The sequence below is a fragment of the Eretmochelys imbricata genome, chromosome 21 (assembly GCF_965152235.1).
Source record: "Eretmochelys imbricata isolate rEreImb1 chromosome 21, rEreImb1.hap1, whole genome shotgun sequence".
NCBI lineage: Eukaryota > Metazoa > Chordata > Testudines > Cheloniidae > Eretmochelys > Eretmochelys imbricata.
The window spans coordinates 7,291,094-7,318,859 of record NC_135592.1 but is presented as its reverse complement, the minus strand read 5'-3'; the positions used below and the strand labels follow the sequence as shown (position 1 = coordinate 7,318,859).

The window sequence follows — 27,766 nt, the reverse complement described above, 5'->3', positions numbered from 1 at the left end:
CCCCTGACTGTCATTTTTTAAAAGTCACTTTTGTTAAGAGAAAAAACTTAGCTCCGTTTCAATATTCTTGTTAAAGGGAAATGGCTGGGCTAGTTAAAGCTAGTCAGACGGCAAATCGAGTTCAAAATGATGCACCAGCAGCACGACTGCGATTGCCAGGTGTGTGCAGTGGGCATGGCAGCAGGGGTCAGGGGAATGTTGCAGCAGGAGGTTCATAAGCTGCTGCAGGCTTTTTTGATCCCACGGAGAAGCTGGAAAAGAGGGAACCGTCTTAGGGGACTAGCAAGACTGCTGCACCCACTAACCAACATCACTGCATCAGCAAACGTCCCAGTGCACCCTTGCCTCTTGTTTTAACTCCGCAGAGGCGTCAGTGAAGAGAAATACAAAAAGACCAAGTAGGTTGCAGCGAAACCTCCAAGAGGACTCCCGAAAATATCACCTCTGAGCACGACAGCTGATCCTCTCCATCTCAGTACACCTGTCGCTATGTTAACTGAGCAGGGCCATCCCACCCCGCCCAAAGGGACACTGGAGGCAACTCTTGGGCTGATTCACACACACTCACCCAGGCACATGGGGCTCTGTAAGTTATAAGATCCCATGGGACAGTGGGATGAGAATGTGATTGAGGAAAGAGAATGCTGAGGCTTTTCTTTGTTTAATTTGGTCTCCTTTGGCTTATCATGAGCTGTGGACCAGGAGGCAGGGGCAAGAGACAGTCTGACCATGAGATTAAGAAGAGAAACACAAAATCGAGAGGGGATCTGAATGGAAAATGTTCAGGGTAGCAGCAGTGCCTGGAGGTAGAGGTGGTCACAAGTTTTTTTGTCAAAACTATTTATTCAGTGAAAACGTGGATTCTCACAAAACAAATTTTCACCAAATAAATATTTTTTTTTGTCCAAAACCCCCAAACCTGAACATTTTTGCTTTTCAGTCTTTTGAGGAAAACCTGGATAATTTAAAAAAATGTTTTGTTTTTGTAGAACATGTATGTCTGGAGGGGAATGATTTTCCAACCCCTGCCAACTCCAGGGTCATGAAAGAGTGGGAAATGGTTCTTTGGGTGTACTTCATCACGCAGTGGGATGCCCCTTAGAGGGAGCGTTCCACGTCAGAGAGACAGCCAGTGGGGATTTCCCAGCTGGATGTTAGGCTCTGGAACAGCTGGAACTGGACTGCCCAGCTGCTGCGAATAAATCCTCTTTTCTTTCTCTTGCAGGGTCCCTGTCCCTATTCCTCGATAAAGATAACCCCCACCACGAGGCACACGATGGGAGCTCCCACAGAGCTGGTTTTCATCTCATTAGCCATCATCACCTTTACGGGTAAGAGGGAGCATCTCAGCCTGGGAATGCACGCCGGGCGGTGGCACTGACTAACTACTAGATATGCAGCAGCTGGGGAACCAGCTAGGTTGTTTGGATCTTCATCCAAAATGCCAAAGGTGGAATTATTTGGGGCACATGATTCACCTATTACATGGCTCGCCTAGCATGAATCCTGTGTGTTCTACATATGGCTTTAACATGGCTTGTACACGTTTCTCATGTGGCGTTCATACAGCTCAGGAGCATGACTTTAGTGTCTACGGTCCGACTGCACCAGTCAGAGCGAGGGAGGGAGAGAATGTGTGGCACATTGCAAATAGGCTGCCCTCTGTCTGAGTTCACTATCAATTAAATTCACCCCTCTGCACCACTTATGTCCCACTTCAGCAAGTGGTGCCTAGGATGTGTTTTGGCCCCCTGCACAGGGGTGAATTTCACCCCATCAGCAGATCACACTGTTGACACAGCACCTCCTCTCGCTGCTTTTCCAGGGATGCATTTTCCACCATCCCTCTGTCGTGTAGACCCCCATTTGCTGTTAATAATGGACCACAACTGGATCTCAAGTCATTTCAGGCTGTGTTTTAAAGGGACATCCTCTCAGCAGGGAGTCCTTTCCTTCAGACAGCTGAAAATTAGATAATGTCTTTGAGCTAATTCATCCTCCCAGGGAGAGGCTGCTCTGCTGTCCTTTATAAATATCTAATTACCTTTTAATGTTCTCTGGGTCCCTAGGGAGGGGAGGGACATGGCCTGGCCTAGATCAGGAGGCAATCAACCTGTCTGGAAATAGGTATGACCCAACTATGGTGGATACAGCAAAACAGGGCTGCGCCTCACTGTTAACCAGCTGCGTTTATGAGACTTGCTCTCCACTCAGGCTGAGTCCGTAAAGAATGAGTCACTGAAAAACTCTATGAGGCTATTTTCTAGTGACCTTTAACTTATGATGCAACCAATTTCAATAACCAAGCTTGTGAGGGGACTAGCACCTCGCAGTGAAACATCTCAAGCGGGCCAAGCAGGAGATTCAGGACTCTGGGGGTCCATTCCCAGCTGTGCCGCCGACTCCCTTGGGACCAGGGGCAAGTCTCTTCCCCGCTCTGTATATTGGTCAAATGATGGTGACGACCTCCCAGGAGTGCTGAGAAGATTAAAAGCTTGTAACGTGCAGAGAAAATTCTGTGATGAACAGTGTTACCAGAGTGCAAAATATGATTAAGGAGAGTCTAAAAATATCTCTGAGGCTCTTCACTGAGAAGAAGCCCTAGAAAACGCTTGAAGTCTGCTACTAACCACAGCTGTGTCTATTTGTCCCCACGAGAAAGCTTCTCTTTAAAAATAACTGCTTTGGGTTTTGGTTTGTTTTTTTGTCTGCCTGTTCACGTTTGCTATAAAACCCATTCATTTCCCCTCACGTGCCAGCCTTCAGGCTGGGGGCAATGCCATAAAGCAACAAATACAAATTCTCTGTGCTTTATAATGGAATTGATGCTGACGCAACTTTGAACTGGATAGCACGACTGCAGCATTGACGCTCTTCTCCTGTTCCTCCCGTGCAGTGCGCAGGGCCAAAGAATCCAACCTCCCAGACAGCTGATCTTTCCAGATTTGGCATTCAGCATATTCTGAGCACCAACAAGAAAAATCAAACTGGCAGAAATCAGCTGGCTCGGCAACACGGGGTGGGGCTGGTGCAGTCCCCTCCCCTGCTCACTGCAGTGGCAAAGGAGTTGAGACTATAGTTTTGTCTATTTTCATAATACACGATGTAGCTTTTTAAATATTGATAGAGGTCGCTATGCCTGTGGTGTGCTGTGGCTCAGAGAGTGAAACATTACAATTCCTAAACCAGTGTCTGGAATCTCTCTGGGTGCTCCAGTTTCCACCTTTTTCTATTTATTCTGATGTCTGATTTATTTCCTCAAGTGAGTTCCACTCTGCTCAGATGCAGCATTTGAGACACAGCTTTTCTTGCCCCATTTCACCAGCTGGATGGCCTAGGGCAGCAAGCTGAGAGGTCAAGTAAGGTAGCAGCTGTTCCATTTTTCATGGGACATTCCCAGTTTTGACTGGATCATCCTGCTTCCTGCAAACTAAGCTTGCAGGACATGACTGTGTTTCAAAATGTCCTCAGGGCTTGAAAATTTGCAGCTGGACATCATGACCCAGCAATGCAACCTCCTGCTGTTGCAACAAGAAGACATTGTCCCAAAGGACGAAGATTTACAAACGACAGGTCTAAGGTGGAGTGATGTGCCCAGGGTCCTACAACGGAGTCAACGTGGCTCAGGCAGGCTTAGAATTTTCTCCTGGGCTCCCAGGCCTTCGCCCTAATCCATCTGGAATTTCAATGTCTTATTTTTTAACCTTGATAGGCTTGTGTTGGTGAACAAGTGAGATCTGGCCATTTCACCCAGACACCTGGGAATCATGGACACAAATTTGCCTGAACTTCTTGCACTGTTCACATATAGAAAATCAATGCTTGACCTCTGCAGTCCATAACCACTGCAGAGAAGGGCAGTAGAGGACAGCAAGAGTGTTTTGGTAGAATTAGAAGAAAAGATTAGCCAGGCTCAGCTTGTGTAGCGTGGACACACGGAGCAATGCATTTGAGTATTAATACCATGGCTTTCGGGTGATAAATAAATAGAAATAATTTGCCATTCATTACTTATTAAGTTCTAATGACTTACATGGAAATGTGGTTGCTTAGTTGTTAAGCCTCAGTACGTTTGCTTTTTACTATTGGAATGGATTAACACACAACAGTCTTATTAATTCTGCATTAAACCCGGATTATTTTATCCACTGCCCAGCAGTGGTAAGATCAGCACAGAGCGATTTCTTGCTGAGAGCAGCTCAGTGTGTCTGCTACTGGCATGGTCAGGAGGAGAGACTTTCACTTTTGGGAAGGGACTATTCCAGCAGCAAAGTGGGGGGCATCTACATAGATTTGGGGAAGGGGCTATGAAGCCCCACAATACCACTGCCCTGATTTCACCATCTGTAGGCCAGTTTGTGATGCCAGTGTGGCTCCTACCAATGTGAGTAACATGGGGGGTGTGTGTGGGTGTGTGTGTGTGTGTGTGTCACAACCTGTCCTTGTGTGTTTGGCCACTGATACCCATACATCATAAAGGGCCCGGTTTGAATCCAGCTCACTTGCAGCAGCACGTCCAAGCACTGTACTGAGGCTCAGTGGGGGGACTCAGGTAATTGGTTAACGCTCAGGCACCAGTCCACAGACACAGCAGTAAGCAGCCAGCTGTTCAGAGAGGACTTAGCCAATTAGCGAGTCCCTCTCCCCTATTGCACCCGTCCCTGTATGCCATGGCAGCTTAGACATCAAACAAGAACCCTATGAACCAAAGGTAAAGGGCGTCCAAGCCCAGACGAATCCTGCTGGGCCTTTCCCAGCTGGAATTCACTCTTGCATAAAACATCAAACTTATCAGAGGCGCTTCATTGAAACAGGGGTCCCACGGCATCCCGCAGGGAAGGAGACAGAGTGACGGCTGGCGAGATAGCATAGGGTAGATATTAAATCAAACACAAAGCCCTCAAGAGCTTCCGCCGATCCCATTCAGATGGCAGGGGTGGCTGAGCTCTCCCTGGCTTATCAGTTATGGGGCAGACAGGCCTCACACTGAGGAGCTCGCTGTCCACTTCAGCTGGTGGGTGGGTGATAATTGCACGGGGGAAGGACACAAAATTGATGGTTATCTCACTAGTTGCTTGTGCTGTTAAGAATAAAAATCAATCTGAAATATGTATTTATATTACTGGTTTTATTACGCATGTCCCAGCGGGTGGCTCTGTCAGTGTTTCCATTTGTCTTGATAACAAGGTTGAATTCCTCCGTCTCACTTACGACATAATACTTTGCGCTTTTTATCCAAGGAGGGTAAGAGACATCACCTCCATTTTGCAGAAGGGGAAACTGAGGCACAGAATAGTGACCTGACTTGCCCAGAGCTGGGCACAGAAAACAGGTCAACTGATTCCCAGTGCAACTCCCTATCTAGTAGTCACACTCAGTCTCTGAATACAGAAGTGTCCATGAAATCTACAATAAATCTAATAGAGAGGGCCCCCTCCCCATCATGAAACAAAGAGGTGATGGAATTTAAGAGGGGGAAACCAGCAGCAATCAAGTCAGGTGGCATTCCTCTATGTAAAGGGTAGCTGGAAAAGGGAACAAAGCAGGAAGCATCAGGTGCTGCCCCAAGAACCATTCCACAGGAAGGCAAACACCACTTCTACACCAGTAACCTATCACTAAACCTGCAAATCTCATGAAGCACCCTGGGACAGATTTTTACAGGTGTTTGGGTGCCTAAAGATACAGAAGTGCATAGTAGGGTTTTCAGAAGTGCCTTCGTGCCTAACTCGCATTGATTTCAATAGATCTCTGTCTGCATCTATAAAAATCTTTACCTTTAAAAATCTGGCCCCTACCTTTGCTCAAGGAGCATCCCTCTGAGATTTACTGTTTCTTACTCAAAAATGTCCAGTGTTTGATCCAGATCAGAAGTCAAAAAATACCCACAATTTATTTCCACTGAGCAAATGGCTCAGTTTTGATCTCACCTAGTTTTTTACGCCAGGGTAACTTCACTGGTAAAATCCACTCCTGATTTATGCTGCTGTAAGTGAGACCAGAATCCAGAATTGGATCTGAACACAGCCAAGCAAACTTAACATCCCCCCCTGCTGGTAGGCAAAACAGACCTAACAATTACTGCCTTTTTAGTGACTGCAGGGTCACTTTGCATGGCAGATGGGAACGGCAGGTTTCAAGTTCTAGAAAGAGGTGGTGACACAGATGATTTACCCAGTGCCCGAAAATGAGTCAAAAGCAGAGCTGAGAACAGAACCCTGGTCCCCTGATCTAACTCCTGCCTACCTACTTCTCAGGCAGAGGGTGAATTGGAGGAATTAATGAGGTAATGTTCATACAACAATATAAAGACGTAAGTTGCATCACAAAGCTGACATTGTCAGTGTCGGGGCCAAGAATAAAACTCAGAGGTTCCCAGCTCCTAGTCCTGTGGCCAGTCCACTGCTCCATGCTGCATTCACCTGTCATTACTGCTCTTTGCATGCTAATCTAACACGTTAACCATTTGTTGTTTCCTAAGTCATGTTGCCCACTCCCAAATCGCGCTGGCAAAGAGAGAGAGAGAAGAGACTGTGCGAGATGCACGCACATGTCAAAATACAACCATCCCAACTCCGGGGATAGATTTGTTTGGGCTGTGCTGTCTAGTGGCTGGGGTTTTCAGGTTACGATGGCTTTTATTTTGCATGGTTCCCCTGCTATCGGGGAGAGACTGTGAATCCAGAAATTAACGTTGTAAGAAAAGCTCAACATCTGGACTAGAGAGGAGCCTGAGATGCAAAGTTCTAACCCGGAGTTGAACTCTCCAAAGTCCAGAGGAGTTTGGTTGTGGGGTTTTGGTACAGGCCTCCTCTCTAGCTGGACTTGTCTCCCTTTTAAAAATGGTTTGACAAAAGCTTGCTCCACAACCCCTCCTGGAGAAGCTGAGCTCAGCAGGATTTCTCTCATGCTGCTCCCTTGCAGGGCGGTGCCCAGCACACGGTACCATAAGGAACTATGGGCCAATCTTTGAAGATCAACCAGTCAACACCCTCTTTCCTGAAGGCTCAACAGAAGAGAAGATAACTTTGGCTTGTCGAGCAAGAGCCAGCCCTCCTGCAACTTACAGGTGAGGTTACCTGCTCCCATTTGTCTGTCCTGTATCCCTAAATGCCAAGCTGCTGCAGCGATGGGCATTTATAAATGCCTTAGGGAGACAGATCATAGAAACACCTACACAACTGCAGTGGGTTTGAACTACAGCAGAGGAGGAGCCTCCCATGTCTAGACCAGTACTAGCTGCCTTATTGTGCTGCGGGGTGTACTTATGAAGAGTCCTGCAGGATTGGCTTTAGTACACAAAGTCTTGCCCTGCTAGGTCACTGGTTTGAATCCAGCCTAGGTTGGTAATGACTTCAAGTTGTTAGCACCTGACGACAGTTTGTAGAACCTATGCAGAATGACTGGGGGCATTTTCTAATGGATGACTGTTCATATCACAGAAGTCCCCACACTGGCATTCTCAGCAGAGAGGGATATAGAGTCAAGCTCTCTCAGCCGCGAAGGGTGACTGAGCCACTGCCTGGGTCCTATTGCCCTTCTAGGTCAGGATTGGAGCCTGGCAGCAAGGCAGCTTGCCCTAGGGCCGTCCATTAAAAATTCCCCAGAGCTGCCCACCCAGCACTTTCCACAAGCATTACGTTCACACACCACCATTTATCTAAAAGAAAATCATGAATACGGACAGGTGCTGCCTCTCCTGTCCTACTGCATGTTGTCCCAGCACGTCCATCCTAAATCACCGTGGGCCTTTTAGTCTCAGTTCAACTCTATCCCAGTCATGACACAGAAATACTCCATCCCACCAAAACGTACAGCTGAAATTCACTTGGGATCAGAGGGACAAGGGGCAGATGCTATGGGCCTTTCTGAAACTCTGGGGCTTCTATTCTTCTTTCCCACCCATAGCAGTAGAGGTGGCTGAGAGATAATCCACTGTGTGCCTACTGGCACCACCCTAGCATAATAAATATTGACTTCATCTAGCACTAGATACAACTGACCTTCCAATGCACGATGGTGTCCCCCTCATACCAGGGGCTGGTCAGTATGCATTGGTATCAGCCTGATGTGAACATGTAGCTGTGATCGTTGTTTCCTCCTCTCTGATCCCCCAACCGTGTTCTGGGCAGATGGAAGATGAATGGCACAGAAATGAAGATGGAGCCGGATACCCGTTACAGGCTAGTTGGGGGCAACTTGGAGATAAGCAACCCAGTAAAAGCGAAGGATGCTGGGTCTTATCAGTGCCTGGCATCTAACCCCATGGGCACGGTCGTGAGCCGAGGAGCCTACGTCCGCTTTGGCTGTAAGTCACCTGTTCATCTCCACAGTGCAAACGGAATGCAGCCACACTAGCACAGGGGGTAAATCAAACCTCCCACTGTTGACACAGGAAGATAAGGGAGATGTTTCCATAGCCCCCCATTGTTAGTGAGTTGGATGCAAAAGGCTTCCATGCCACTGTCTTTCTACCACCTTTTGCTTTTCAAGATACATGCATTCAGTGCCATGAGGGCAGCCAACACAAGGGCCATTTATGCCTCTGTTGGGAGTAGTAAAATATGCATGAATATCAACCTTTGCCTTTTCAGTGCTGGAAATCACACTGTACCCAACATCATCCCCTCGATTAAATCTTATAGACCCTTCCACTAATGGGAAAGGACCTGGCCATGCTTGGTGGTGCAGTTAATTCAATGCACTACCAGGAAAGGGGTGTTGGGAATGGTCTTTGGACCTCCATCTGCAAAGCCAATGGAAATCCAGGTGTATTGCTGAAGAGATGAATGCATGGGCCTGGAGGGGACTGGGAAGGAGTTGCATAGTTCTCCAGCGCCTCCTGCTGGCCAGTCTGTGGGGCTGTGCTGGCTGCATTCTTGCAAAGACAGCTAATGATCCTGGCTCCCTGCAGGAGGTAGTCACTGTGTGAGCAACACACCTCACTGCCCTGCCGCAGTACAGTTCTCCCCCCTTTAATTCTCTTGGAAATGACATGAGCCATGCTCACTCCAGAACCACACAACATGCCTCTCACGCTGGGGCATGACAAAACCGGATTCAAATGAAACTTATTCCCTCTGCAGCTGTGATGGCTGTTCACCTGCTGGTTTCACTGTGCATGTTTAGTTTTGCAGGAATTCTCCACAGAAGAGCGAGACCCCGTGAAGATTACAGAGGGATGGGGGTCGATGTTCACCTGCAGTCCCCCTCCACATTACCCAGGTAATGCACTAGAGCAAAGGGGATATCAAAAGTAACTAGTTTGAGGGATTGCAGGTGATGTTTGAAGTGGCGTCATGCAGTGAGACAGGACCAGACCATAGGTTTGGCCCTTTCTTGCTGAGCCTTTGTCTGGGAATTCTAGACGAGCCAATTTTCAAGAGTTACTTCTGATGTCAAGTCCCATGAATCAAAGGAGTCACGTGATGGGGCTAGAGACCTGGAGAAGATGAACACCACCCATAGAGAAACTTAGGGTCAGACTTGTGTCAGCATGGGAAGTAACCTTTTTGGCTCAGCCTGCTCTGGAAGTGGTCTAGGTGAACCAACATTTCTCACACGTCACCTTCAACTCTTTCCCATGCAGGCTTGTCCTATCGATGGCTCCTGAATGAGTTTCCCAACTTCATCCCAGCAGATGGAAGGCGCTTTGTCTCCCAGATGACAGGAAACCTTTACATTGCCAAGACAGAGGCATCGGACCTGGGCAACTACTCCTGCTTTGCCACAAGCCACATCGACTTCATCACGAAGAGTGTCTTCAGCAAGTTTGCCGGACTCACCCTTATTGCGGAGGGTCAGTGCTCTAGGGCTACTGAGTGGGAACATGGTGCTTTCTAGAAGCTGATTTTTATAGAGAGAGGGAACAGCTCTCCAAGATAAAGTAGGAAAGAGGGAGACTGGATGGCTCAAGCTTTCCTCTCTGGGTCCCTGGTTGAAATCCTGGCCCAGTCAGTAGTTAATGATGGTTATTGCAATCTGCCATTCAGTGGCCTATCAGAAATGCATTTAGAGGGTCTCAAGTTGGTTGCTGGCACACAAAAGCATCACCACAGTGGCGCTACCTTGCAGTCCCAACGTCTCATTTATTGCAGTTGTAGGAGCGGGAGACTCTTCTCTGCAGCCCACAACACCTACTGACCCTGGCTGCCTCCACCTCCAACACCACCAAGACTCTCCCAGGCAGCAATGGGGGTTGGTCTGCAAGGGGCCTTCTCATGGGTCATGCACAATTGCAGCTGCTCAAAGGACTGCAAGGGCTACTCCCTCCCTACCTCTCTGGTACCACTCACTGCCCCAAAAGAGGGGATGCGGAGGCGAAACCCTGACTCCACACATGCCTGCAGAACTGGCTAGCTGCACATGAGGGAAATCAGCTGCACCGCACCGGTGGGTTTTATACCAAGCACACTGACATGACAAACCTTCCACAATGTAGCAGGAGGACAGACAAATTAAAAGGCATAAATGAGAGAGAAAAGAGGTTTGAGAACAGATGGAGATTTGAGGAGGAGGAGATACAGGGAGGCTGTGCCAGGTGGCAAGAGCTGCAGAGGAGGAGGCTCTCTGCCCAGCCCTGGTGAGGCTATCTACAGTTACAGAGCAGGAGCCAAGGCTAAACAAGGTGAAAGAGCCGGATAGGAAATAAAGAGCAACAGGTGACCTGTGGCTGATTGGAACAAGTCCGGGGGGGGGGGAATGGGGGGGGAGAGGAGTCTTAAAAATCAAGGACAACAGTTTTAAGCTGGACTCAGAAATGAATGGGGAGCCAACGTAGGATACGCTGCAGAATCCTGTAGGTGGTTTCACAGTGATTACAATTGTCATTCCCACAGACAGTGGCACTTGTGGTTGTCACAGAAACAAGGTCTTTGACTCAAGATTCAATGGGGAAAATTTTATGGCTTGATACAAAGCCTATTGAAGTCAATGTGCTTTGGATCAGGCCTTTAGTTTGCTTAAGCAGCTGGAGATGTTGGGGAAGAGAAAGTGGAAGGAGAGAGAATCTGGAATTGGAACATTTTCCTTGGAAAACGCTTTCTATCTGCAAGGATTTTGGCGATGGTAGGAAAGTTCCAGGATGTCGTTTCTTTTCAGAACAGATTTAAGGCTCCTGCTTTTCGTAAAAAGCAAAATTATCAAACTACCTAAAGATACAAAATAAACTGCACAAGCCCCACGGTCAAAAGTGTGAGCCACTGAGATTAGCAGCTGCAGTGTTTCATCATTAAGAATTTAGGAGTCTCACATAGGGGGAGAAGAGCTCATCCTGTTTCCATTAGGAGGATGCATCCGTAGGGATGGGGCTACACTTCAGAAGCAGTAAGAGATGGAAGATGGTGCAGAACGCAGCAGCTCACTGACTTAGCGGGGTGACTTGCTGACGGCATATGACACCAGTTCTCCACGATCTGCACTGGCTGCCCATTGGTCCCTGAGAGGAGTTTAAAATGTTGGTTATATGATTTATAACACCTTAAATGGCTGGGACCAGCCTACATGAGGGACCACCTCTCCACCCATGACGCATTACCACAGCTCAGTGAGCAGCGTGCCTGAGCTGGTTCCCCCTTGGTATAAAAGAGAGGGGGCAACTGGCAGGGTGTTCTCTGTGAAGGCTTTGGGACTCTGGAACTTGACAAAATTCATCCTCCCACCCCCTGAAGTTGATGACCTTATGGGCAGGCTGCAAAGGACATCTATTTGAAAGGGGGTTTTGCAGAGGGCTGAGGGTATGTATCCCATAATGAGGAGCGGATGAAATGGGGTCTCTGGAGTTGTCCGGCTGACTGAGTTCCTGTTGGAATGATTATTTTAATGCTTCTGGGATTTCATTGTATTGTGCGATTAATGAACATGTCGGGGGCACCTACTGCATGGGATAGGCATCTTTTTATCATTTTAAATCTAAATAAATACAATTATCCCTGTTTCACAGATGGGAAACTGAGCCACAGAGAAGTTAAGTGACTCGCCCAGCATCATGAAGTGAATCTGTGGCGAAGCCAAGAATAGAACGCAGGGCTCTGCTTTAACTACTAGACAATGCTCGAGCAGGCTCTGGATGATAGCTGGAAGGCAGTGCAGCAGCTGCTGTCTTTGAGACTTAAATATGTGCTTTTAGGAGGTGAATCCTTGCAGGGACCTTTGCCTTTTAATGCTTTGTGTGTGCAGTTCTAAAAGCCCAGCAACCTCCTTACCAATGTTTTTCTTTCAGCAGATGCCAGACAGTATGCACCCAGCATTAAAGCCAAGTTTCCTGCCGACACCTATGCCCTGGCTGGGCAGCAGGTGACTCTGGAATGTTTTGCCTTTGGAAAGTGAGTATTCTTGGTCCTTTTTGTTCCACCCTTTGATGGTGGCAGCAGCATTGGAAGAAAGTCACAGACCCTCGGGCCTTCATAACGATGGGTAGAAAGAACAGCCTCGCTGCTTTAATTCCCAGTGCAGAGTAGGGCGAGGGGCCAAGCCACCATTTCAAAAGGTGGAGATTCTATCCTGTCCGCCACGCTGAGGGTGCGGGGGGTAACTGTGGAAGGCAATTACGCTGCACTATATTTTGCTGCACTGGATTGGATTATATGTTGCACTGCACATTAGACCCTGCAGTTTTGCTTCACTGCGTTTGCTTTTACATAGCCCCGTCCCTCGGATAAAGTGGCGAAAGGTGGACAGCTCACAGTCCTCCAAGTGGATCTCCAATGAGCCCCTCCTGCAGATCCCAAACGTGGACTTTGAAGATGAAGGCACTTACGAGTGTGAGGCTGAAAATGCTAAGGGAAGAGACACCTACCAGGGCCGCATTATTATTCAGGGTAAGGCCCTTAAACAGGTCCCTTCCCAAAGCACAAGGAGCCCCAGGCAGTGAGCTGAGCTCTGGGGAGGGAACTGGTTGCATCTGAACCAGCCCTAATCAAATCCACAACAGAACCCTACTAAACACATGCCCAGCTTTCTGGTTTCCCCTTTCTTTCAACACAGCTGAGCTCTAGTAGGGATGAATGAAAACCTACCAAAGAGTTATCTCTTGAGCAACTAACAGAGAGATGAGATAACAGAGCTAGAACCCCAGCTGGGTGTATCAGATTCAGCTCTCAGTCCAAACCTCCCCAAAGAACAGGGGTATTTGTATCCAGGGTCACAGACTGAATCCACTATACAAGTCTTACAGAGCTATAATCAAGTCTCCAACCCAGATCCAGCCTTCCCCACCACTCAGCGCTGATTGGATTTAGGGCTCCTTTTCATTTCTAGAGAGAGGAGTCACCGTGTTCTTACTCTTATCTGGACTTTCCCATAATGCGGTAGGAATAGTTTGGATGAGGGTTGTGGGCTGGGGGACCCACAGGCTACAGCTACGCTAGGAGTTAGGGGTGTGATTCCTCTGCTCATGCACACACACTCATACTAGCTCGAGACGGGAGTGTAGCTGTGGTAACACGGTTAGTGGCAGTCAAGGCATGGCTGAGCCATGCCAAGTACATACCCACCAGTTTCGGGCGGGTTTGTACTCTGCACAGCCTCTGCTCCTGCTACCCGTGCAACCGTGGCTATGCTGCTATTGATCCTGGCATTAGCCCGATGAGAGCTAGCACGAGTGCATGGCCATGTGTAAGGGAATCACAGCCCTCACTCATACTGTAGGTGCAGCCAGAGAGAAGAATCGGCCTGGCCTCTGCACACAGGAGGCAAAGGCTATTGCTATGGGGTAACGTGCAGTGATATATCACTCCATTCCCATGGCTGTGCCACCGTGTGCCTGGCATGAGCAGCCTCCCACCTGACCTTCTGGGCTCCTACATCGCTCTTGCCCCTTTGCAGCTCAGCCAGAGTGGCTGAAGGTGATCACAGACACGGAAGCAGACATTGGATCTGACTTACGCTGGAGCTGTGCAGCAGCTGGCAAGCCAAGGCCTATGATCAGATGGCTCCGGAACGGGCAGCCATTAACCTCTCAGGTACCACAGCCCTTGCTTGGAACAGTGAAGGGTGCACCTCTCCCAGTACACGTGTCCCTGACCTGCAATAGACCCTACTGTTCCAGTCCTAGAGCCCCACGTAGTTCTGCCAGTTCACCTCAGTCCTCACCTGTAACATCCCCTCCTCTTTTGGCTCCATGACCCTGCCCAGCAGACTGCCAACTGCACTGATGTGGGTGATAGTTTTACCCGCTCCCCTCCCGCCCCGAAGGGAAGTTGGTGAGACTGCCAAGCTCATTTCACATGTTTATTCCCATCATGCCATTCTCCAGTCACTCTCCACTGTTACCAGCAGCCCTGGGACCTTACATCCAGGCCTTGGGGCAGGAAAGCCTCCTCAGAGAGTGGTGCTTACCTCAGACCAGTCACTGATCAGTCAGTACATACCTACACACTTCACTGCACTGGCAGTCGGCTACCACAGTGATGAGAGCCCTGTGAATGCTTGGCTAAAAAGGCATTTGATAGACAGAAAAACTACATAAACTTTGGAACAAGCCAGCATAGGAGCGGAAATGAAACTCGGCTTTGAACACCTGGTTCTTGAGTCTTGTTTTCTTTGTTCCCATCTAATCCGCTGATGTTCCTGTTTGCACAGAACCGCATCGAAGTGAGCAGCGGAGAGCTGAGACTTTCCAAGCTAGCCCTGGAGGACTCTGGCATGTATCAGTGTGTAGCTGAGAACAAACACGGCACAGTATATGCAAGTGCTGAATTAACAGTGCAAGGTAACTCATCATTTTCCCAAGGGTCCCCCGGGTTTCCAAGGACTATCTAGACACTGCAGTGTTGTAGACACAGTCCGAACACATTTACCGTATTCGTACGCTACATTTTTCATCTCAGTCCTTTACAAGCACACAAGAACCACTTACCCACCACAGAAATGCAGCACCTCTGGGATAGGGCACATCTATTACCTGTTTGTGTACACGTAGTTCTCCTAAAAGATAGACTGTTCTGGAGGATTAACTCCTCTGCTTCGCCTGAGAACAGATACTGCACCAACTACAGCAGTGTGGTGTGGTCACCAAACTGCACGACAATAGAAGTATAACAATTCCCCCCCACACCCCACTACGCAGTTTTCCCTTGACCTCGGAACGGGGGCTGAGAAAATAGTTCAGCACCCATGACCCAGTCAGTCTGTTGTGGCTGGCAGCAAAGGGGAACTGGGCAGATCCCAACCTCATTTCACAGAGACCAAACAGCGATCACAAGATGCTGTCTTGGTGTTGATACTGGTCTGAGCTGGATTTGAACCAGCAGCTTAGCAGTGAAATGCTCTAAGCAGCAGCTGTTTAACAGCAAGTAAAGCAGAATTTCCGATCCAGTTGAAAGGGGAAATTTTAGGGGACATTAGGTATTTACACCGATTGGAATTTTGCTCAGGACACTGAAGCGAACATCCCCATCCTCTTTGAAATTGGCTGGTTGTGGGTCTCGGCAAAGACCTTGCGAGCATTAAGGTCATATCCCCATTGCCAAGCGTGCTACATCGGAATCAGGTAGCACCTCTCATGGTTGATGATGGAACAGCCAAATCAATCCAGCAGTCATTGAGCAGTGAAGGAATCGCTCATCCATCATGCTATTGCTATACTGCTATTGTCATGCAGTTTGGTAACACACCAGAATCCAGTTACGCTGCAGCTTTACCATGCTCATAGATCAGTATTTGAGAAGATCCCTTAATCCTCTTTTCTTCTTAGCTTTAGCACCAGATTTTCGGCTAAACCCCGTGAAGCGGTTGATACCAGCAGCCCGAGGTGGGGAGGTCATCATCCCGTGCCAGCCCAGAGCAGCACCAAAGTCCATTGTGCTCTGGACCAAAGGAACTGAGCTCCTGATCAACAGTAGCAGGTACTAGCACCAAGTCTGCTTCTAGCTAGGAACAACAGCAGCTAAAAATATGTTTTCCTTGCAGAAGACCACCCAGCTGTTAATTGGTGGCCCTCTAGTTAGCACCCTTTACTATCATGCTAGATCTGGGTCAATTTGCTAGGCCCTGGGAATGTGAAAGCCTTTTGTATTGCTCGGCAGCAAGCCCTCTGGCAGATGTAGGAGCTACATGCATTTGGGCCTTCCTCAGCCAGATGGATGGCGTTGGGGGATGGGAGGAACAAACTGCAGAGAAGAAATGGAGGGTGAACAAAACCCTCTGAAAAAGTGCCCCTCCTGGTCACAGGGCGCACTCACTGCTCGCAGCGCCTCTCGCTGGCTGTTCTGGGACCGAGCTGTGTCAGTCTTGCATTCTCCCTCCAGTGGTATTTTCCTCATCCTGTCTCGCCATGCGGCCCCTTTCACTCCAGGAACTGCAGTCTCCTCTTCATGGCTTGGTCCTCCAGGCAGGTCACTAAGGTCTTCCCCCTTCCAGGGAATTCACAGTCTTTCCAGACCCGTTGTCTGGCTGGTGTCTCCAGTGCCCTTTGCCACTCCCCAGTGGCTGGTAGGGCACCCAGGCCTACCCCCTACACTGGGTTCCAGCCCAAGGACCCTATAACAACTCACTCCTTGCTGCTGTTTTTCTGGTCTTCTTCCAACATCACTGGCTCCCACCCTCTCCTTGCCAGTCTCCAACTCCCTCCGCTCAGGGAGGGATGGCAGCCTACTTCACCGAAGTGTTTCCCAGCAGCAGCCCCAGTTTGCAGCCTGCTACCTGGCTTTATACAGCCCCCCTGTTCCTGCAGAAGTGAGCTTGTTCCCAATCAGTGGCCTCCTCATAGCCTAAGGCTCCCCTGCTTGCAGCCTAATTAGCTGATTGGGCCCACCTGGCCTAACTCAGCTCTTGTAGGGCTCGTGTGGGGAACACACCCCATCACGCTCCACCAAGTCCCACGTGGGTTGGCTATCCCCAGAGCCTGAGATAAATGGAGTAGGTTTGCTTCCCCATGATCCAAAAAAATGGTAAAAACCAAAGAGAGTTCAAGGTGAAATGGAAGCAAAAATCCTGAGCCCTCCAGCTAATCAACATGGAAGAGCAGCATGGAGCACCGATTACCCGTACTCCGTTTTAGGGAATGCTCACATTCTTGCATTTCAGAGCTTCCACGGAGGGTACATTACATAGGACTGAACATCAAAGATCCCTTCTTTATAAAAGCTAGTGACGTTTGCTGCACTCCATTTGCTTCTTCTTTAAAAGAAAAGGAGTACTTGTGGCACCTTAGAGACTAACCAATTTATTTGAGCATAAGCTTTCGTGAGCTACAGCTCACTTCATCCGATGAAGTGAGCTGTAGCTCACGAAAGCTTATGCTCAAATAAATTGGTTAGTCTCTAAGGTGCCACAAGTACTCCTTTTCTTTTTGCGAATACAGACTAACACGGCTGTTCTTCTTCTTTAAAAAGTCTTACCTAGATTTTGCAGCCTGGTCTTTATGACCTGCATCCCTAGAGAAGTCAGCAGCATCTGGGAATTCCATTTCGAAGTAGGTGCGCACAGTGAATAGGACTGTTGTCCATGCCACTTTAATCTTACTTATTGCTGAGGCTCTTTTCCTTCTCCAGGGTGACTATTACCCCAGATGGCACTTTGATCCTCCGGAATATCAGCAAATCTGATGAGGGGAAGTATACCTGCTTTGCTGAGAATTTCATGGGAAAAGCCAACAGCACAGGAATCCTCTCAGTTCGAGGTAGAGATATTTGGCTTGTACTTGAGCTGAAGCAGCAAGGAGGGTGCTAAGAGTGCCCTAACATGAAGGGGGACACATTTCCTTCTCCGATTCCCAGAAAATAATCCGGTTCTCAGAGGGACTCACACCCTTAACTCATTTCAGTCATCAGGACAATCCTTCAATTCCACCCACCCTTCCACAAAGGTTACCATGAGCAATTGGCCCTGAGAAAATATTTCTATTTTGCATCTAATTTAATCCTTTTCTGCCCCTTGGAAAACTACTGATGGTTCCTAGTTAGAGAGAGACAAAAACAGGGGTGGTTTTGGCTTTGCAATTCCTTGCTGATCAGATTTTGGTTTTGCAAAGTCAAACCCCAAATCAGCCTGTGTGTTGTTAACTGGACAACGACTGGTGCATGGAGGTTACATCTGCAACTAACAGCCCTCTCACCTCCTCTGCAGATGCCACCAAAATCACCCTGGCACCATCTAGTGCTGACATCAACTTAGGCGAAAACATTACCCTGCAGTGCCATGCCTCCCATGACCCAACTATGGACCTAACTTTCACCTGGTCCCTGGAGGACTTCCCCATTGACTTTGAAAAGTCTGAAGGGCACTACAAGCGAGCTAGCAGGGTGAGTATCAAGGGGTTCTGTGCTGATGCCCTCTCCAGAAACCTGGGGCAAAGGGAGAAACAAAACATCCTGAGTCCCATTTGCCACCGTGTCTTTGGCTCTTCTAGGATGTTTCCAATTTGCCAATCCTCTTGACCTTGCTGGGAGAGCCCTGGGTTTTAATGCCTGCGTCTCTTTTGCCAACTCATATGTTGTATGGTCCCCAAGCTTGCTCTGATGTTTCCCCCATTGCCGTCTTTCTCTCCTGCTTAGAAAGAGGCTATTGGGGACCTTGCCATCCTGAATACTCAGCTGAGGCACTCCGGGCGGTACACGTGCACAGCCCAGACAGTCGTGGACAGCGCATCTGAGTCGGCCATGCTGGTTGTAAGAGGTAATTTTTTTGGCCATTCCTTCCCACATCCTGCATGCAGCGTACAACGAGCCCGAACAAACTCGATTCCCCACCAGGGACCAACATGCTCTCACAGCCGAAAACCTCCCACCAAGAGCTCTGTAAATTCCTCATGATCTGCGACACACATTTAAACCGCGAGAAGGGAATTAGAGTCCAGCGGAGGTTCCACGCCAGATCCCAAATGTTTTAAGGGAGGAAAAATTTTGAGGCTACACTTTTTACGCTTCGGGGTACAGTGGCCTGATTATGACCTACCACATGGGACGTTGCTTGAAGAGCAACAAGCCCTGCTGACTCCCCCATGTGGCTGTTAATGTGACTGTCCTTCTCTCACTGTGTAGGACCTCCTGGGCCCCCTGGGGGCGTGGTGGTGGTGGACATCAGTGACACTGCCATCCAGCTGAGCTGGAGCCGTGGCTTTGATAACCACAGTCCGATTGCCAAATACACCATCCAGGCCCGCACCCTACTCTCCAACAAATGGAAGCAAGTGCGCACCAGTAAGTGTTTTCACGGCAGCAGCCGTGCCTTTGCCCACACAGATTGCTCTGGGATGGAATTATTATTTTTTTGCTTTATGACTGCCACTTGCTCTATTTGTTGTATTCTCATGTTATTGGGTTATAGATCCTGCAAATATTGAGGGCAATGCAGAGACAGCCCAGGTGGTGAACCTCATTCCCTGGATAGACTATGAATTCCGTGTCCTAGCCAGCAACATCCTTGGAGCTGGGGATCCTAGTGGGCCCTCCAGCAAAATCCGCACCAAAGAAGCTGGTAGGTGCATATACGCTCAGGGTTAGAAGGAGACATCAGGGATCATCTATCCCTACCCCTCTGCAATGGAACAGGATGGTTTGCATGCTCACTTAGGCATTGCCACAAGTTCTTCATCTCACTGAGTATTCCTAGAGATGGTGATGACACAAAATATGCCTTTTTCTTTACCCATTTACATGCCAAAGATAAAGGCGCAACAGTGCTGGATGACTGCTTCACAAGTGTTATTTACTATATGTTAACCACTGACAATGAGCTCAGCCTTGTGCAATATGCAAAATAAAGACAGTCCCAGCCCTGAGTATTTGACACTCTGAGAACTTTATAGGATCCTAGTGGTAAGAAATGGAAAAGAGCTATTTGATTCTCAACCAGGGGTATGTGTACCCCTAGGGGTACTCAGAGGTTTTCGGGGGGTACAGCGACTCATCTAGATAGTTGCCTAGTTTTACAAGAGGCTACATGAAAAGCACTAGCAAAGTCAGTACAAACTAAAACACCATACAGTGACATGTTTATACTATATCAGTGTTTCTCAATCGGGCGGGGGTGTCAGAATTTATTTTATAAGAATGAGAACATCAGCAATTTTTCAATAATAGTGAGCTGTGTCACTTTGGTATTTTTATGTCTGATTTTGTAAGCAAGCAGTTTTTAAATGAGGTGAAACTTGGGGGTACGCAAGCCAAATCAGTCTCCTACACGGGGTACAGTAGTCTGGAAAGGTTGAGAACCACTGTCCAACCCACTGCAAGGACAGGGTGAAGTCCCCTGTGGACAGCTTACTGTATATTAAATCAGTACTACTCTTGGTCGTATTGCTCAGGAGCTTGAAGTGCAAGATTGGCACAAGAAATGCTCTGAATGTGTGTGGTGAACTGGCAGCTCACACCTAATACAATTTCACCCATGCTATACCTTTTAGGGCTTGGTTTTCACAGGCTCTGAAAACTCATATCTCCAGCTGAACTTAGTAAGGACTGTTGGAGTTCAGAAGCTCTGAAAAATCACACCTAAAATACCTTCAGTATTAACAGTTAGAACCAGATGGGCCAGCGCAGGTTTGAGAGTTGATGGAAGTTGGTTTTTCCCAGGTTTTGAAGCATGGGTGCTTTTCTTTCACTGTTCTGTTTTTAAACTCACACATTCCTTCTCTTTCTGGGGGAATATAACAGCCCCTACTGTGGCACCATCTGGGCTCAGTGGAGGAGGAGGGGCCCCCGGTGAGCTCATCATCAACTGGACGGTAAGTTGGCAGCAGGCACAGGCCAACAAAGAGTGCAGAAAAAGGGAGACAGGCTTGGCTCTGAAAAGGGAGCAGAGAGGCACTACAAAGGGAGAAAAAACAGAGAATGGGGGTGAAAAGGAGATGAAAGCAAAGATGGAAGAAAAAGGGGGGGTATGTAAACTACCACTTTGATATGATCCTGATTCCACTGCAGACTCTAGAGGGAGCAGATACAGGCCTTTCTATACAAATATAAAGGATGTGGGCTATTTTCTTGTGACTGTCACAAGACTCCAGGAGCAGAGGCCATAAGAACACACAAAATATCACAAGACTTGTGGTAACACTGCAAGACTTAGCAACACTGCAGTGGTGTTGATGCTGTACTACAGAGCCATTTCAGTGGGATTTGCACACACACGCCCAAGGGCAGAATTCCGTCTACTGTATAGATCAAATCTATTGCATGCACTATGGGTATAAAATGAGCGCCGGGCCAATGTCTCCATTTGATCTTGCCCCATATTGTAGCCAATGCTGCGGGAGTACCAGAACGGAGATGGTTTTGGATACATCCTGTCGTTCCGCAAGCAAGGCACCATGGCGTGGAAGACTGCACAGGTGCCCCACCCAGAATCGCTGCACTACGTTTACCGCAACGAGAGCATTGGGCCCTACACCCCATTTGAAGTGAAAATCAAAGCATACAACAGGAAGGGGGAGGGACCGGAGAGCCTGACTGCCATCGTGTACTCTGCAGAGGAAGGTAAGGAGGGACTGTGGTGACTCCGTCTGATGCGCCTGCTATTGCTTCTTCTGAGAGAAGCTATTCCAGTCTAATAGATATCACTGCTAGGAATTGTTTCCTGTTATTAGAAGGTCGGTTGACCTTGGTTTGAGGATCAGGCTAGAAGTGCTCACATAGTGCCTTGAAATACAAACACACACGTTCTCCTAAGTGCACCTACAAAGATACACCCACTGCAGAAGAAGAGACATTCAGCTCCCCAGAGCTCCTGTCGCACACCACCCCAAGCCAGGCTGCCCTCCTGGTTACATAAAATCCACATTCACAGCTTCAATTAATGTTGCCTCCAGTGAGCAGTGCCTTCTCTAGCCACCCCATAGCCACAGAGCTGGCCTCTGGCCGTGAAACCACTCCTTCCGGGGCAGTGACCCTGTCACCTGCTGTCATGAAACAGATTTCTATTGCTGGGTTTTTCTTCCGTCCTTTGCCAGAACCAAAAGTGGCTCCCTCCAGGGTTACAGCCAAGGCCGTTTTGTCCTCGGAAATGGACGTGTCGTGGGAGCCCGTTGAGCAGGGAGACACAAATGGAGTCCTTCTGGGCTACGAGGTAAGGGAATGGAAGGGCTAGAACAAGGACTGAGACTCAGGCTGGAGCACACAATGAGGCAACTCAGTTATCTCCCTAGGCTACAGGAAGTGAAAGCAAACAACATGGCTGCAGGGCCTCCATTTTCAAGGGCGCAGGAGGGGGTCGGGGGATTCCAGCATCCACTCTGCTGTAGGCGATGCTGATTCTATGCAGCCAGTACTAGCACCGCTAGAGAAACGGTCATGATGGGATTTCCCATTCCTGCCACCGGCCATTCCTCAGCCAATGGCTTCGATCCTGGCCACAGGCCGAGCAAGATGCACAGGGCCAAATACTGAGGGCACCTATGACTCCAGTAGGAGCTGACATGAGTAAAAAACTGAGTAAGAGCCCCAGGGTTTGGCTAATAATCCCCTGTATGAAAATGGCAGTCAACCTACAATCTGAGTTTCCGAGGGCTTCTCTGGAAAATGTGTTAATCATGGTACAATTTTTAAAAAAAAAACAGAATTGGAGGGGGGTCAGGATGACCCGCAGCCTGATACACCTGAGCTCCTCTGGCACAAAGAGAGTGATTCCTAAGGCAACTGCTCCAGCACCCAGGTCTCCTGCATTGGATGGAGTGGGTCTGGTACTCACAAGTGCAAATGGCTCAATGGCTTAGGTGCTAAAACCTCTGTGTACTCGTCTGTTTAGATCCGGTACTGGAAGGATGGCGATAAAGAGGCAGCAGCGGACAGAGTGAGGACGGCAGGTCTCGTCACCTCAGCTCACGTGACAGGCCTGAACCCCAACACAAAGTACCACATGACAGTCAGAGCTTACAACCGGGCTGGAACGGGGCCAGCCAGTCCCTCTGCCAACATCACAACAACAAAGCCACGTGAGTGAGCGCCAGGCACAATGGCTATATTCTCTCCCTGTTGGATCAGTGGCAAAAGACCAGGGTTGATTCTAAGGTTTGACAGTTTAGAATCTGCTCAGACAAAAATGTTTTATATACAATAAGAAGTGTCAATCTGAGCTTTCCGCTGGTATCAGGCATTTGTTTTTAGCTCAGAAAGATTGAGATGTTGGTTCCCAAATCATATCATTCTAATAACCATTGCTATTGATTTTCTCTCTATTTGAATTCTAGCATGAATTTAGCACCCGTTTTCCGGAGAGGAGCTGCTGCTGAAGCTAGGCACCAATGCTTTATACCTGAGGATAGCCAGGGAATCCCTAACTTCTAGAATTAATTATTACTCACCCACTCCGCCAGCTTTTGAGACATCAGCTACTAATACGTTGCCAATGAAATAAAACAAACAGCTAATGATAATCCGATCTGAGGTGAATGTAAGGTGTGAAAGCTCACAACACACAAGGTCTAGAAACAGTTTGACAAATGAGCAAGAATGCTTTCGAGCTGAGAACTGTTCCCAGCTGTGTGCTGGGAGTCAATCAGAAAGAACCATTTCAAATCCAGCAAAGGGAAAACCTGATTTGTTGCCAGTTATATCGGGTTGTTTTTTATTCAGATGACTCTAGCTGAAATGCTCTCCTGCTATTCCTAGCCATGTTAGTGCTACCTACCCTCCAGGTTGGCCAGTGGGTCTCAGAAGGTGACCTGATAGCCCTTGGTCTCGGCTACAGCATCCCTCCTTTTGCTTTCTTCTGTTTCTCATCCTCACTGAACTCTCAATCATCTTTTATCTCCTAGCCCCAAGGAGGCCACCTGGTAACATCTCCTGGACATTTTCTGGCTCCAGTGTCAGCGTCATGTGGGACCCTGTGGTTGCAAAGGCGAACGAGTCCACTGTCACTGGATACAAGGTACAGGCAGCACATAGCAAGTTCTTCTCTTCCATACTGTGCTGAACAAAACAAAGAAGGACCCCCCGACACTAAACTCAAACGTATCTTCCAACAGATGCTCTACCGGCAGGACTCGCACTCCACTCCCACACTGTACCTGGCCAGCAAGAACCAGATTGAGATCCCAGTGCCTGAAGACTCCACTCACGCCCTGGTGCAGATTAGGGCAACGGGGCCAGGAGGAGATGGAGTCCCAGCAGAGGTTCACATCCTCAGAAATGGCGGTGCGTCTGCTCTGCTTTCTCCTTTCCCTGCCTTATTCCCTTGCACATGTCCCACAAGTGGACACTCATTTATCTTGGTCACGTACCAAATGGCCATTATGCCATAACGTTTTACTGACCCTTGGAAACAATGGTGCATCCAAGGTGGTATTTAAATTTAGAGGCGCTAATCCTGTATCATTCCTTTCGCTGCCTATTTTGCACCTATTTTGCACTCAGTCTGGGTCTTTCTCCCAACACAGGCCCATAGAGCAGAATGAACACTGGCTCCAGATCCCACTTCTTCCATCTAGCACACGGGGTGGGAAAGCAGGGGCAGCTCTAGCCCTGGTCTGTAACCTGACCTACTTTCACACGTGCTTTAGTTAAGGGCACTTTCTGCAAATACCCTTTTCCAGAACTCAGCTGTGGCTGCTGGATTATCCTAGTTAACCCTCTCCCACTTCGCTGTTTGAATTCTTCACATATAGGCAAACTATTATCATGCTTTCCCTTTAGTCTACACTGAAGCTGGGTGTTATTCATTGTCGGCCAAACTCCTTGAAGTCTGTACTCAATATATATTCGTTTACAGTGAAAACCTGACTCTGATATCAATGGCAAAGCTCCCATGGATTTCAATGGGGCAAGGATTTCACCCTTAGCTCCGACTCAGGCAAGTTTCCCTTTGAGTTCCATGTTTTGCCTGAGTCCTTCAGGATTTAGCCCACAGTAAATATTATTCTATTCTCTTTGTAAACAAAATTATTTCCTCAAGATGCATCAACAATAAATAAAACAGCAGCATCCAGCATTCCAAGAAGTAACATTTCACCAAATCCTCACTGGTTCCTTGGGGAAAAAAGAAAACAGGTGGTACCAGTACAACAAGGGAATTATTCATCACGGTTGTTTCTTATTCTTCTCTCTTTCAGGCACAAGTATGATGGTGAAAAATTCTGCAGCCAACCCAGCACTGCATACTGCCGTTATTACGACTAACTCTCTAGTAATGTTGGCTCTGATTGGCTACTTGGAGCTCTGATGCTAGCCAATCCAATTGAGGATCACTGGACACAATTCCTCCTCAGCCTGCACGGAACTATTCGACATTTGGCCATTGCAACTACAAGTTTGTGCCACAACAGCGCTACAAAAAAGGGGGTCGTCAAAATCAATGTAAGGGGGAAGAAAACAAAAGAAACACCCATTTTTTTAGAAAGTAGAACGTTTCATACAAGATTTTTTTTAAAAGAAAAAAGAAAAAAAAGAGGAAGAATTGTGTGTGAATTCTGGGAGCCAGCTGTCTTATGTACTTTATCCAGTAGGTTTATTGCCTTACGAAGCCATGTATGAAAATAACCAGACTGCTAAACTAGACTTTTTTTAAAATATGTACATTAGCTTTTGAGGGGAAGATTTCAACGTTATCAGCATGCTCCATATCAACCCCACAGCCATCTCTGAACTGACAGCTCTGGTGTTCAAAGATAAGAGAGAATATTATTGGAGGAGCTTTTCCCAGATCCTGAGCCAAATCAGCTATTTTGCAGCAACCAGCTCAAGGAGAAAAAGCCTCAAGAGAAAGGAATATCTGTGCCCTGCCTATCCTGAAGGAGAGGGACGAGCTTACTACTTAGGTGGTGAAAAAGAAATAGATCATAGGTGAAATTGAAATGGTTTTACTTGCCTCTTACTGGCAATGCTGGGGCTGACTTGCAATCCTGTACAACAGGTCACCCTGGCTGTTATGCTAAGAGGTGCAACCTTCAGTATTACCCACATCCTGGGATTGTTTTGTTGTTGTTGTTGTTGTTTTCCCTTTGGGTGTTTTGTTGTTGGGTTGTTTTTTGTTTTGTTTTTTTACTTTTCTCGAATCTAAAATTTGGGGAGATAGATCCAGCCTATTAAAGTGATTTCAGAGGAATTCATCTTTGGCACACAGAGAGGGGCCTTAAAGGGGGAAGAACGCAGACAATTCAACCGAGGATTGGTGACTCAAAGATAGCTGAGGCAGCAGAGTTGCTCTGGACTCAGAGGAGACTCTTCTCTCTCTTGTGCAAATGATTTCCATCTAGCCAAAGTATTAGCCACGCCCCACGGTTGTGAGATCAAGGTTTAACCAGTGAGTGAGTCTGGCTTTTCACATGCGGGATGCATACAGCCAGCTAATGGGGGGATGCAGATGTGACAGGATGCTCAGCTGTTTCAGTGACTGGTCTGGTTGAGAAAAGTTTGTTGCTTTGCAAAATTTGTAATGCCAGAAGATTGCATGTCCAGAGTAATCCACAACCTGATTCGCTGTTCTCTCTGGTGTTTCCCAGGCTGTCTTCAGGGGTACTTGCCCACATCTTCTTTCTTCATAACTGACGGTATTGCTTACCTGACCAACTTTATTCCATAATTACCTGAGGAGGTTACAATTGCCAAACTGTGCAATGGGAAGGAGAAGGATTGAAATACAGTTTCCGTGCTAGGCACCCAATTCCTTGTCCTCTCCAGCTTCGCTGAGAATGAACCAGTGAGGCTAGTTGAGGAATCTTGTTATGACCCTCTGCCATGCATTCATGCCCTCCTGCAATAAGTGTATGGAACTGATCCTTGATGGGCCTGCAGATTTCAGTGCTGGGATCTCTCCGGGGGAGTAACAGCACCATATCACTATTAGAAGCAATTCCTTCCTCTTGCCTGCTAAATTCTTCACAAAACTTACCAGACAAAATTCTGTTAAAACTTTACAAGAACGTAAGGGGTTTTGGAATAGCTACTACCAACGGTATAAGGGTATTTGAATCCCAACTACATGCTGTAAAGGGACTCTGGCATCCCAGCTACCAGTGTCATGGAGTCTACTGCTTCTCAGAAGGCTATGTATTTTCACAAAATGCCTCTGAGAAGCACTAGCACTGCAAGAATCCCATGAGACTAGAAAGTCATTATCTACAGTGAGCAAATAGTACACTTGACTTATAAGATGGTCAAGTATACCACGTGCTATCCTCTCAATGCATAAGCGTTTATGCAGGTCAGTACCCCAAGTATTCAGATCAGAATACACATCTGGTTTAAGGGCAGATGTTCAAAGGCACAATGGGAATTAGGAGCCCAACAGATCTTTGTGCCTTTGAACATCTGCCCCTTAAAATCTAAGCCTGATCCTGCTACTATTGGTTTATGCAGACCTGCCACTGAAGTTAAGGGGAGTTTTTTGTGTGGATTTGAAGTGATGACGTAAACGTCCACAAATATAGGGGCCAGATACTGAGCTCGTGTAAACTGGCATAACTTCATGGACTCCAAAGGTCTTCTAATTTGCAGTAGCTGAGGCCAATCAAGTCAATTGGATCTGCACCCGCAGCTTTTGTTCAGACAAAGGAATTTTGTCCATGAGTAAGGACTGAAGGGTTGGGCTCACGTCTTTAAGGACAGCATATTTTGTACGGACTGGGGAAGTGAAATGAATATCCAGCATCTAGGGCCCAATTCTAAGCATCCACACTTCCCTTGGACTCTCAGGATCAAACCACTGCTAAAGAATGTTTCACAGAGTGATTGTGAAAACTTAGGGGCCTGGGGAAAGCTTTAAGACTCCAGGTGATTTGCTTCTGGATTTGTAGCAAAAGTGATTTTCTCCTGAAGATTGCTAGCTGTATTTTTTTCCCCCAATCCTAGCTGGTTCATAAACTATGCAGATTGTGTCCAGAGACTAGGGGCTACAT

The 27,766-nt window shown here is 47.8% G+C and overlaps 1 protein-coding gene across 1 annotated transcript; it reads left to right on the top strand.

Moving 5' to 3' along the window:
* Nucleotides 1-1,276: 1,276 nt before the first annotated feature.
* On the top strand, nt 1,277-25,092 carry CNTN2 (contactin 2). Its single transcript, XM_077839208.1, has 22 exons — nt 1,277-1,331; nt 6,925-7,069; nt 8,133-8,308; nt 9,130-9,225; nt 9,590-9,799; nt 12,224-12,323; nt 12,643-12,818; nt 13,825-13,961; nt 14,581-14,710; nt 15,695-15,845; nt 17,493-17,620; nt 18,067-18,242; nt 18,495-18,615; nt 18,981-19,139; nt 19,267-19,416; nt 20,595-20,665; nt 21,179-21,413; nt 21,887-22,002; nt 22,681-22,867; nt 23,690-23,802; nt 23,900-24,068; nt 24,983-25,092. The coding sequence occupies exons 1-22, from the start codon at nt 1,277-1,279 to the stop codon at nt 25,090-25,092; spliced, it is 3,111 nt and encodes a 1,036-aa protein (XP_077695334.1).
* Nucleotides 25,093-27,766: the final 2,674 nt, after the last annotated feature.

Coding starts and splice junctions, on each gene's coding strand:
- CNTN2 (XM_077839208.1), top strand. CDS start 1,277: ATGGGAGCTCCCACAGAGCTGGTTTTCATCTCATTAGCCATCATCACC. Junction 14,711..15,694: donor TGCTGAATTAACAGTGCAAG/GTAACTCATCAT, acceptor TTTTCTTCTTAG/CTTTAGCACCAGATTTTCGG. Junction 24,069..24,982: donor TCACATCCTCAGAAATGGCG/GTGCGTCTGCTC, acceptor TCTCTCTTTCAG/GCACAAGTATGATGGTGAAA.